Source organism: Erinaceus europaeus, chromosome 11 (assembly GCF_950295315.1).
Source record: "Erinaceus europaeus chromosome 11, mEriEur2.1, whole genome shotgun sequence".
Classification (NCBI taxonomy): Eukaryota; Metazoa; Chordata; class Mammalia; order Eulipotyphla; family Erinaceidae; genus Erinaceus; species Erinaceus europaeus.
Window position 1 is genome coordinate 115,226,500 of NC_080172.1, and position 12,464 is coordinate 115,238,963.

The 12,464-nt window shown below is 53.3% G+C and overlaps 1 protein-coding gene and 1 long non-coding RNA gene across 3 annotated transcripts in view; both read right to left on the minus strand.

Annotated features, from left to right (window-relative positions):
- The window catches only part of FAM131C (family with sequence similarity 131 member C), a 39,661-nt gene extending 37,124 nt beyond the window's left edge, over positions 1 to 2,537 (minus strand). The window contains exon 1 of one of the 2 annotated variants that reach the window (XM_016188436.2): positions 2,391 to 2,537. In XM_016188436.2, the coding sequence (XP_016043922.2) occupies positions 2,391 to 2,412 (22 nt within the window). In that variant the 5' untranslated portion in view covers positions 2,413 to 2,537. Of the gene's footprint in view, positions 1 to 1,556; positions 1,650 to 2,390 lie in introns of those variants that run through there. The other variant, XM_060202334.1, reaches the window with a different exon arrangement.
- Positions 1 to 12,464, minus strand: part of LOC132541449 (uncharacterized) — a 226,473-nt gene that overhangs the window by 84,367 nt on the left and 129,642 nt on the right. The gene's annotated exons all lie outside the window — the stretch shown is intronic.

Here is a 12,464-nt window from a genome sequence, read left to right on the forward strand (position 1 = left end):
CACAGTGCACAAGGCCTCAGGTTCAAGCCCCTAGTCTTCACCTGCAGGAGGAAAAACTTCACAAGTGGTGAAGCAGAGATGCAGGTGTGTCTCTGTCTCTCTCCCCGCCCCTCCCAGTTTCTCTATCTTTATCCAGTAATATATATATATATATATATATATATATATATATATATATATTTTTTTTTTTTTTTTTTTTTACTGTGGTCCGGGAGGTGGCGCAGTGAATAAGGCATTAGACTCTCAAGCATGAATCCTGAGTTCAAACCCTGGTGGCACATGTATCAGAGTGATGTCTGGCTCTTTCTCTCTCTCCTTCTATCTTTCTCATAAATAAAATAAAATAAAATAAATTTAAAAAAGGAAAGGGGTACAGCGGTAGCACAGCGGGTTAAGCGCATGTGGCGCAAAGCACAAGGACAGGCGTAAGGATCCAGGTTCGGTTCGAGCCCCCGGCTCCCCACCTGCAGGGGAGTCACTTCTCAGGTGATGAAGCAGGTCTGCAGGTGTCTGTCTTTCTTTCCCTGTCTTCCCCTCCTCCATTTCTCTCTGTCCTATCCAACAACCACATCAGTGGCAACAATAGCAATAACAACAAGTGCAACAAGGACAACAAAACGGGGGGGGGGGGGGAAAGGCCTCCAGGAGCAATGGATTCCTGGTGCACCAAGCCCCAGAAATAACCCTGAAGGCAAAATAAATAAATAATAAAAAAGAAAAGTGAAGGGTAGGGGAGTCAGCATAATGATTATGCAAACAGACTTGTCATGCCTGAGGCTCCAAGGTCCCAAATTCAATCCCCCACACCACCATTATCCAGAACTGAGCAGGGCGCTGGTTAAAAAGAGGGGGGAAGGGACTGGGCAGTAGCACAGCGGGTTAAGTGCACATGGCCCAAAATGCAAGGACCGGCATAAGGATCCTGATTTGAGCCTCTGGCTCCCCACCTGCAAGGGGGTCGCTTCACAAGCAGTGAAGCAGGTCTGCAGGTGTCTGTCTTTCTCTCCTCCTCTCTGTCTTCCCCTCCTCTCTCTATTTCTCTCTGTCCTGTCCAACAACAGCAACAGCTATAACAACAATAACAATAACAGCCACAACAAGGGCAAAAAAAAAAATGGGAAAAATAGCCTCCAGGAGCAGTGGATTCATAGTGCTGGCACAGAGCCCCAGCGATAAACCCTGGAGGCACAAAAAAAAAAAAAGAAAAAAGAAAGAAAAAAAGAAAATAAAAGAACACTGATGGCCCAGAGGGTTCCAAGGATCAGGCTGTCCCTCGGATCTCCCCCCCACAGGTGTTACCGCCCCCACCCCCACCCCCTGAGCAGCTCACTTCAGCCCCTGCAGTAGCCCCTGGGGGTGGTGACAGTGTTACAGGGGAAGCAGTCTGGGAGACAGCTGGCCAGGATCACGGGTAAAACTCACACACAGAGAGCAAGGCACTGGGGTTCCTGGGGACACAGCTGCCTCTGTCCCTTCCTGTCCCCAGACCAAGGGTGGGGGTGGGGGCGGGGATGAGTTAGCCATGAGAGTGGGGGCAGGGGGCCCTTCTTTACAACCTGTTCACCGCCTGGGAGCCCTTCTTCCAGTGGGCTTCAGGGGTGTAGACAGTGGCAAGGGAAATAAGAGACTGGGGGTGGGGGATGGCGTTCAGCTAGCAAGGCCTGTGTTGGGGGTGGGCGTGGGAAGGACAGTCGGCTTGTTTCCCTAGGGTTACCCAGATCCCCCCGAACATACACATACACGCACACACACATACACACACACGTGCATGCACACACAGGCATACACACGTACACGCACCCGTGCACACACACACGCATACACACACGAGCACACACATACACACACGTGCACGCACACACGCATACACACACGCACACACACTTACACACACACATGCGCACACACACTCGCACACACATGGGCGCGCACACACGCACACACGCATACACACATACACACACGCTCAGGCACACACACGCACGCACACAGTCGCACACACACACACACGCTCAGACACACACACACACTCACACACACACACACACACACTCACACACACGCCCCCCCAGGCCTGCTGCAGCCCCAGACCCAGCTTCATGCCACCTGCTGGGGTGTGGCACCAGGGAAGTGCCCTCCCCAGCGGCACCCCGCGTCCCCACCTCCTGCACCCCAGTCTCACAAGCTCTGCGCCCCCACCCACGCACCGCGACCCCCAGGGCTCTGCTGGAGGGGGGGCGCTCCAGGAAGGGCGAGGGCCGCGCACCCCGGTTTCCTTGGAGCGACCCAGGAGACGCGGGTGCGTTCTGGGCACCGGGACTGGGCCTCTGACCTCCCCGCACATCGCCCCCGGCCCCCGCACATCGGCCCCGGCCCCGGCCCCCACTCACCTCGAGACACGCAGGAGCCCATCACGGGGCCGCGGGGCCGGGCTGCAGCGCCTTGGGTGCGTTGGGCGGACGGGCGCTCATGTCTCTGCGGGCCGGGGCCTCCCGCGCGGGCAGCGGGCAGGGGCAGGGGCAGCGGGTAGTGGGCAGGGGCTGCGGGCAGGGGCTGGGGTAGCGGGCAGAGGCAGCAGGTAGCGGGCAGCGGGCAGGGGCAGCGGGCTGCGGGCAGAGGCAGCGGGTAGCGGGCAGGGGCTGCGGGCAGGGCAGGGGTAGCGGGCAGAAGCTACGGGCAGAGGCTGCGGGCAGGGGCAGGGGTAGCGGGCAGAAGCTACGGGCAGAGGTTGCGGGCAGGGGCAGGGGTAGCGGGCAGAGGCTGCGGGCAGAGGCTGCGGGCAGGGGCAGGGGTAGCGGGCAGAGGCTGCGGGCAGAGGCTGCGGGCAGGGGCAGGGGTAGCGGGCAGAGGCTGCGGGCAGGGGCTGCGGGCAGGGGCAGGGGTCTGGCTGCGCTGCTCCGCGGCTCCCGCCGCCTCCCGCTCGCTTCTCACCGCCGCCTCCCGCCAGCGCCCCGCCTGCACCCAGAGCCCCGCCCCGCACCCGCGGCTCCTTGGTGCACCTGTTGTCACTGTCCGCGCTGGGGGCTGGGGGCTGGGAGGGGGACAGTCGGGGAGTGGGGAGGGCTGGGCAGGACCTGCAGGTGGTCTTGGGGAGGCTGGAGAAGGAGCAGTGCCCTGGCCTCCTCCCATCCCCCTCCCTGGTCTCCAAGAGGCTGGGCTTCAAATTATTATTATTTTTTTTTAATTTCTTTATTGGGGGATGAATGGTTTGCAGTCGACAGTAAAACACAATAGTTTGGACTTATCCTGTGGTTTTTGTCAATGTTTCATTTTTATAAATAAAAATTTTTAAAAAACACAATAGTTTCAGGGAGCTGGGCAGTAGCGCAGCAGTTAAGCGCACGTGGCGCAAAGCGCGGCGTAAAGATCCCGGTTCGAGCCCCACGTTCCCCACCTGCAGGGGAGTCGCTTCACAGGTGGTGAAGCAGGTCTGCAGGTATCTGTCTTTCTCTTCCTCTCTGTCTTCCTCTCTTGATTTCTCTCTGTCCTATCCAACAACAACAGCTATGACAACAATAACAACTACAAGTGCAACAAGGGCAACAAAATGGGAAAAACGGTCTCCAGGAGCAGTGGATTTGTAGTGCAGGTACCGAGCTCCAGCAATAACCCTGGAAGCAAAAAAAAAAAAAAAAAAAAAAAAAACCAGACAAAAAAACAATAGTTTGTACATGCATAACATTTCCCAGTTTCTCACATAACAATTCAACCCTCACTAAGTCCTCCTCTGTGTTCCAGGACCAGAACCCCCCCCCCACCAGAGTCTTTCACTTTGGTGCAATAACAAGTTATTTTAAAATGAAATTTCTTTTTTTAAGGAAATTTTTATTTATTTACTTATTATTGGATAGAGACAGAGAGAAATAGAGAGGGCATGAGATAGAGAGGGTGAGAGACACCTGTAGCCCTGCTTCACCCCTGTGAAGATTCCCTCTTGCAGTGGGGACCAGGGGCTTGAACCTGGGTCCTTGCACACTGTAATGTGAGTGCTTAACCAGGTACACCACCACCTGGTCCCAGGAAATTATTATTTTTTCTTTTTAAAAAAATATTTATTTATTCCCTTTTGTCACCCTTGTTGTTTTATTGTTGTAATTATTATTGTTGCTGTTACTGACATTGTCGTTGTTGGATAGGACAGAGAGAAGTGGAGAGAGGAAGGGAAGACAGGGGGAGAGAAAGACAGACACCTGCAGACCTGCTTCAGCTCCTGTGAAGTGATTCCCCTGCAGGTGGGGAGCCAGGGGCTCAAACCAGGATCCTTAGGCCAGTTCTTGCGCTTTGCGCCACATGCGCCACCCACTGCACTACCGCCCGGCTCCCAGGAAATTAATTTTTAAATTATATTATTTATATTGTATAGAGACAGCCAGAAACTGAAAGGGTAAGGGGAGAGAGAGAGAGACACCTGCAGCCCTGCTTCACCACTCGCAAAGCTTTCTCCCTGCAGGTGGGGGACCATGGGCTCAAACCCGAGTTCTTGTGCATTGTAACGTGTACTCAAGCAGGTGCGCCACTAGCTGACCCCCTGCCTCCAAGTTTTCATCCCCCAGTTCACAGATAAGAAAATGGAGGCTCAGGGGCTGGGCAGTGGCCCACCGGGTTAAGTACATATAGTACTAAGGGCAAGGCCCAGTGTAAGGATCTCGGTTTGAGCCCCCAGCTCCTCACCTGCGGAGGTGGGGGGGTGGGGGTGGGGTAGGGGTGTCACTTTGCAAGCAGTGAAGCAGGTCTGCAGGTGTCTCTCTTTCCCCCTCTCTATCTTCCCTCCCCTCTCAGTTTCTCTGTCTTGGTAAAAAAAAAAAAAAAAAAAAAAAAAAAAAAAAAGGGCTGCCAGCAGCAGTGGATTCATGGTGCAGGCACCAAGCCTCAGTGATAACCCTGGAGGAAAGAAAAGGAAAGGAAAGGAAAGGAAAGGAAAGGGAAGGGAAGGGAAGGGAAGGGAAGGGAAGGGAAGGGAAGGGAAGGGAAGGGAAGGAAAGGAAAAGAAAAGAAAAGAAAAGAAAAGAAAAGAAAAGAAAAGAAAAGAAAAGAGAAAAGGAAAATAGAGGCTCAAGGCTGGGTGGCGGCGCACCTGGCTGAGCGCACGTGTCAGTCACAGTGCGCAAGGACCCCGACAAGCCCCCAGTCCCCACCTGCAGGAAGAAAGCTTTGCCAGTGAAGCAGGGCTGCTGGTGTCTCTCATTCACCCTGCTTCTCCCTTCCTCTTGATTCCTGGCTGTCTCTATCCAATAAATAAGTAGAGATAATAAAAAGAAAAGAAAATGGAGACTCAGGAGTCGGGCGGTGGCGCAGCGGGTTAAGCGCAGGTGGCGCAAAGCACAAGGACCGGCATAAGGATCCCAGTTCGAGCCCCCGGCTCCCCACCTGCAGGGGAGTCGCTTCCCAGGCGGTGAAGCAGGTCTGCAGGTGTCTGTCTTTCTCTCCCCTCTCTCTCTGTCTTCCCCTCCTCTCTCCATTTCTCTCCGTCCTATCCAACAATAACAACAACAATAATGGCTACAACAATCAAACAAGGGCAACAAAAGGGAATAAATAAATAATAATTTTTAAAAAAGAAAAGAAAATGGAGGCTCAGGCGGGACAGATAGCATAAAGTTTATGCAAAGACTTTCAAGCCTGAGGCTCTAAGATCCCAGGTTCAGTCCCCTGCACCACCATAAGCCAGAGCTGAGCAGCGCTCTGCTAAAATAAGTAAGTATATAAATACCCTATTTTTTTTTAAAGGAAGAAAATGGAGGCTCAGGGTGTGCAGGGACTGCGAGGGCTTGGGGTGGCTGCCCGTCTTTTTCTCTGACCCCAGGACCAGCAGCCTTTCTGGAGTGCCGTCTGGGGGGCAGACCTGCGGTGAATGCGCGCTCAGGCAAGTCGCCTCACCTCCCTCAGCCTCCGCTCCCTGGGCTGTGATCTGGGGTGGATCTCAGCTCCTGGGGCTGCCGTAAGGGGAGCTGAGAGCAGCAGGGAAGAGATGAGGGGATGTGGGAGAGAAGGGCAGAAAGGCAGCACTAACATTCGCTGCAGCAGCTGTGGGTTTGCAAACAGACTGATTGCCTTTTCTTTCTTTTTTTTTTTAAGCCTTCTTTTTTATTTTTTATTTTCTTTATTTACTGGATAGAGACAGCGAGAAATCAAGAGGGCGATAGAGAGGGAGAGAGACAGAGAGACACCTGCAGCCCTGCTTCACCACTCGCAAAGCTTTCCCCTGCAGGTGGGGACTGGGGGCTCGATCCGGGATCCTTGTGCATTGTAATATGTGTGCTCAACCAGGTGCACCACCACCTGGCCCCTCAGATTGATTGATTTTTCTATAATTTTTACCTTGCTACCAGGGTTATCGCTGAGGCTCAGTGCCAACACTGAGTCTACCACTCCCAGTGGCCATTTTTCCCCATTTTATTATTTTTTTTCTTTTTCCTTTCTATTATAGTTGATAGGACAGAAATAAATTGAGAGGGGGAAGGGAGATAGAGAGGGAGAGTTAAAAATTGAACCCTACAGACCTGCTTCACCACTTGTGAAGTGTCCCTGCAGGTGGGGAGCCGGGGCTTGAACCAGAGTCCTTACACACGGTAATAATGTGAGCTCTCAGCCTGTTGTGCCATCCACCAGCCCCAACACATTTTTTTATTAATCGGAGAGAGAGAACCAAAGCATCTCTCTGGCACATGTGATGCTGGAGATTAAACCTGGGACCTCATACTTGAAAGTTCAATGCTGTACCCACAGTGTCACCTCCAGAGTTAGCCCATGGTAGGTTTTGAACTGAGAGCTAAAGGCTGGTGGAATATCACAGTGGTTATACAAAAGACTTTCTTTTTAAATTTTTGTTTTAAAGACTTAAATTGGGGGGGGGGTTGGGTGGTAGCGCAGCGGGTTAAGCGCACATGGCCCAAAGCACAAGGACCGGCATAAGGATCCTGGTTCAAACCCCCAGCTCCCCACCTGCAGGGGAGTCGCTTCACAGGTGGTGAAGCAGGTCTGCAGGTGTCTGTCTTTCTCTCCCCTCCTCTCTCCATTTCTCTCTGTCCTATCCAACAATATCAATGGCAACAATAACAAAAATAAGGGCAACAAAAAATTGGGGGGGGGAAAGACTTAAAGTTTTTTTATTTATCTGGTAAGACAGAGAGAAATTTAGAGGGAAGAGGGATAGAGAGAGAGACAGAGACACCTGCAGCCCTGCTTCACAACTTGCAAAACTTTCACTCTGTAGGTGGGGAGTGGGGGCTTGAACCTGGGTCTTCGTGCATTGATTGTAATGTGTGTGCTTAACCAAGTGCTCCACTGCTCGGCTCCCCCAAAATTTCATTTTTGTACCTTAGGCTCCAAGATCCCAGGTTCAGTTTCCAGCACTGCCATAAACCAAAGCTGAGCAGTGCTCTGGTGAAGAAAATAATAATAATAAGGGTGGGGGAGATAGCATAATGGTTATGCAAAAAGACTCTCCAGTCCCAAGTTCATTCCCTGTCCCAACATAAGCCAGAGCTGAGCAGTGCTCTGGTAAAAGTAATAATGATAATAATAAAATGATAGTAATGATAGAAACTCAAGGGTGATAATAAGTAAGTGTGATTGTGAATACACGTGTGGCACTATGTATTTGTCCTAGTCCTGGACTCAGTGCTGTGCTGAGTCCCATGTGTGCCCACTGTCCCCCTCCCTCTCCTGCTCTGCCCCCACCAAGTATGCCTTGGGGGGTATGGGGGGGTATGAAGAGACCATCTGTCCTGATCAGCATGGTGCCTGGCCACGTGCCAGGAGTGTGGGCCTGCCCTTGGGTGCAGGAGGAGACGTGGGTCTGCTTGCAGCCAAGCCTGGGTCCTGCCCTGAGCGTCACAGGACTGTGTCCTTCCTCCTCATCCTGTGGTGGAGTGGCTGGCTCCAGCTGGGAGGAAGGGCTCTGACTCACCATGGCACAAGGTGCCCACTGCAGCTGTGAGGCTCCCAACTGGCAGCCTGGCAAGTCTGGAGACGGAAAGGACGGGAGGGTGGGGGCGGGGGAGACCCTGCATGGAGGACAGAGCAGCTCACAGGAGGGAAGATATCGGACGTCTCTTTGTGCTCTTCAGCCCTAGACAGGAACAGGTGTGTAAGGGCCCCAGGCCCACCGGCTCAGAGATAGGACCGGGGTGGGGGTGCAGCAGCCCCAGGCCCCCAGCCTCTAATGTCCCTGCTGGCTCCCTCTAATGATGACTCAATCCCCACGGTGTACAAACCAGGGCTCAGAGAGGGATGGAGGTCTCTCCAAGGTCAGACAGCAATTGACAGCAGAATGGGATCTAGAACCCAGGGCTCCACCCTGTCGGCCTGACCCTGGTACTGAAACTGGGTCCTGGGGGCAGGGGCAGGGGCAGGGACAGTCCCTCCGCACACTAACACTCACCTTGCCCACCTTGGCACACTTAAGATGTGTGGGCAACCTGCTGCCCTGTGGGTGCTTCCTACCACCCTGTCCCGGGGCCCTCCTTATAGCACCCACCCATGGGAGACCTGGCGGGAGAGTGTGCCTAGGAAGAGAGCGCCAAGGCCATGCCCTTCATGCCCTGCATCCCATCGTGATTGGGGGCCGGCAGGCAGGCACAACCCCCACTCCTGTGTCCTGCCCCGTTTGCTCATATCCAGTGGCAGACCTTCCCCGGCCCTGAGTGCCAGCCCTGAACTGGACACTGGAGCTTGGAGACCAGATGCTACAGGGTTTGACTAGAGAGAGATCCATCAACGGGCACCGTGACAGCAGTGAGTCACACTCAGCCCTGCCCAGGCAGTTCTGGGGGCCGGGGGGGGGGGGCAGCATGCATGCCCAGAGAGAGCTAGAGTTGGGTCCACAGTGGTGCAGTGATGTACCAGGCATTGTGCTTCTGCCAAGCATCATGTGGGGTGACGGGCGCCCTGTCAGGCAGCCCCCCTGCTCCATCCTGCATTGCTGACACTATGGCCTATTTACATAATCATTGTTTCGCCTGATCTATCTTCCTTCTGCCTTCTGCCTTCCTTCCAGCCTCGCCCGCAGGGCACATTAATCCCGCCAGTTAAAACCCTAGCCACCGTTGCTACGGGAGCTTTCTACCTTCCCAGCTCTTTCCTTTTCTCCACCCCCTTTCCCAGCCATTTCCTTTTCCGACTTGCCACTTCCGGTTCTAAATATATAAAAGTGTTGTCTCTGATCAATAAAGAGACATTGCGTTCCCGCTCCGCCACGAGCTCCTGGTCCCTCTCCTGCGTTGCTGAGAAAGCGGCAGCCCAGTCTGGCTCCGGTCGAGTTCTCTCCGACCCAGAGAGCACGTGCCCAGGAAGAAACACCCTCACGCTAGCCCGGCAGGGCCCTGCAGTAGAGGTGTCAGCAGGCAGGGGTGCAGGCAGGGGTTCTGGGGAACACAGAGGGCAGGGCAGGGCTGGCACACAAAGCTTCCAGGGGGTCCGTGGGAGAAGCTGAGACTTGGGGGTCACTCTGCCCACCTCTAGGCTGCAATCATCCCCTCCAAGGCTGCTTGTCTAGGGGGAGACGGAGAGAAGAGAGAGAGAAAACTGGAACCCAGACAGACCAAGGTTGGACTCTTGTGCCCAGAGCCAAGGAGCCACTGGCTGGCTTCATGCAAGAGTGAGACTTACCCAAGGTCACACCTCCAGAAAGTGGTGATGGGGGGGTGCGGGCGGTGGTGCACCTGGTTGAGCACACACGTTACATTGCTCAAGGACCTGGGTTCAAGTACCCACCTACAGGGGGAAAGCTGCATGAGTGGTGTCCAGGTGTCTCTCTGTCTCTCTTCCCATTTCTCCCTTCCCTCTTGATACCTGGCTGTCTCTATCAAATAAATATAGCAAAAAACTAACTAAATAAATCTTTTTAAAGCAGTGAGGACCAGAACCTGTCTAGCTTTCCATTCTCCCAGTGCTCACTGAGCTCCTACTATGTGCTAAGGACTGCATGGTGCTGAGTGAGACAGAGAAGACCCTTCCCTACTGGGGAGGGAGAGTAGCATGGTGGGGCCAGGGGCCATGAACCCAGTACCAAAGGAGAAGCGCCAGTGACTGAGTCGTCATCTGAAGGTGACTGAAACATGGCTCGACAGAGCAAGCGGGATAGGCGAGGGAGGAGAGAGGAAAGGGCTGAGACCTAGGAGGAAAAAAGGGTCACTGTGGCTGGACCATGGAGGGAGGGAGGGAGGGAGGGAGAGAGAGAGAGAGAGAAAGTGGCTGGAGTAGATCCTGCAGGAGATCACTGTAGGATCTGGTCTTCACCCCAAGACAGATGAATGCAAAACCTCTTCTCTCTCTTTCTTTCTTTTCTGTTTTGTTACCAGAGCACCACTCAACTCTGGTTTATGAATGGTGGTGCAGGGGATCAAACCTGAGACTTTGGAGCCTCAGGCATGAGAGTCTCTTTGCAGAACCACTGTGCTATCTACCCCGCCCTCTTTCTTTCCCCGTCATCACTACTGCTAAGGTTCAATGCCCACGTGACTGCATTGTCTCCTGGTGGCCATTTTTTCATTTCCTTCCTCTCTCTCTCCTTTTTGATAAAGGGTGAGAGACAGAGAGACACAGGGAGAAGTAGGTAAGGAGAGAGACATCTAAAGCATTGCTCTGCTCCTCATGCAGTTTTCCTCCTGCAGGTAGGGACCAAGGGGGTCAAACCTAAGGTAACCAACTGGTTAATACTCTACCTGGTGGCCGCCATCTGACCCCCCACCCCCACCCCGCACACACAGTCTTTTTTTTTATTCCCTTTTGTTGCCCTTGTTGTTTTATTGTTGTAGTTATTATTGTTGTTGTCGTCGTTGTTGGATAGGACAGAGAGAAATGGAGAGAGGAGGGGAAGACAGAGAGGGGGAGAGAAAGACAGACACCTGCAGACCTGCTTCACCGCCTGTGAAGCGACTCCCCTGCAGGTGGGGAGCCAGGGTTCGAACCGGGATCTTTATGCCGGTCCTTGTGCTTTGCGCCACCTGCACTTAACCCGCTGCGCTACAGCCCGACTCCCTCACACAGTCTTTTATCACCTGCTGAACAGAGTCCTCCCGATCACCCATGCTGGGTTCCAGTTCCGAAGGAGACCACAATACATTTCCTCATTTCTCAGGAATCCAGTTCAGCCCGGAGCTTCCAAGAGCCAGGATTTGCGGCCTTTTTAGGAAGCCTGAGAAAGAAACTTCATCTGCACTATTCCAGTCTTTAGGTCCATGATTGATCAACAATTTGTTTGGCTTTTTATGTTAACTCTCTTTTCAGCCACCAGGTTCCGGTTGCCAGCAAGATGCCGACCAGACTTCCCTGGACAGACGACCCTACCAATGTGTCCTGGAGCTCCGCTTCCCCAGAGCCCTGCCTCACTAGGGAAAGAGAGAGGCAGGCTGGGAGTATGGATCCACCTGTCAACACCCATGTTCAGCGGGGAAGCAATTACAGAAGCCAGACAGACCTTCCACCTTCTGCATCCCACAACGACCCTGGATCCATGCTCCCAGAGGAATAAGAGAATGGGAAGGCTATCAGGGGAGGGGATGGGATATGGAGAGGGGGATGTGGGAATTGTGTGGAGTTGTACCCCTCTTATTCTGTGGTTTTGGTAATGTCTCCTTTCTTAAATAAAAAAAGAAAAAAAGGTGACAAGATGGCCTCAGAATGCAGAACTCCAGGATTCTTCTTGCTGAAGTGAGGAGACAGGCCAGAGCCCCTCCACCGCCCCAGGCAACAAGCAGGACTAGGTGGGGCAGAGGACAGAGAATGGGAACCCATTCGGGTAGGGGAGCATGCACGGGGTCTCCCTGTTTGACAGAAGGGACCATGGTGGAGGCCAGGCCCTACCCTGGGGAAACTGCCAGCCCGGTAGGTAAATAGGCCAACTGAGTCCTCTCAGACACACCTGGCCCAAGCCGGGCGCACCATGACTGTTCACAACAGGATTCCTTTCTCAGGGTTCAGAGACTGGCGCCCCAACTCTAGAGTCTAGGAACACCGGCTGGTACAGAGAAGGGCTCCCAGCTAGGATGTCATACAGAAGATGGCCACCAGAGGGCAGTCTAAGATAGGGCTTTTTATTTCATCATGCCTCCTGCAAGGTGTCCACAGGTGGGGAGGGTATCAAAGCCTTCCCCTGTTCTGGTCACCAAGCCCCGTGCTTTGACATGGGCTGTATCTACTCCCAAGAAGGACGGCTTTATTTTAGTTCTGAGTCACTGTCTCACACAGCCCGAGAGGCGGCACAGTAGCTAGCAGGCTAGACTTAAAAGCATGAAGCCCCAAGTTCGATCCTCAGTGCTGCTTGGGCCAGAATGGTGTTTGCTTCTCTCTGCCCCCTCTATTGTTATTAACTAACTTTTTTCTTTTAGAAAAATGTATTTATTTATTTATTCCCTTTTGTTGCCCTTGTTGTTTTGTTGTTGTTGTTGATGTCATCGTTGTTGGATAGGACAGAGAGAAATGGAGAGAGGAGGGGAAGACAGAGAGGGGGAGAGAGAGACAGA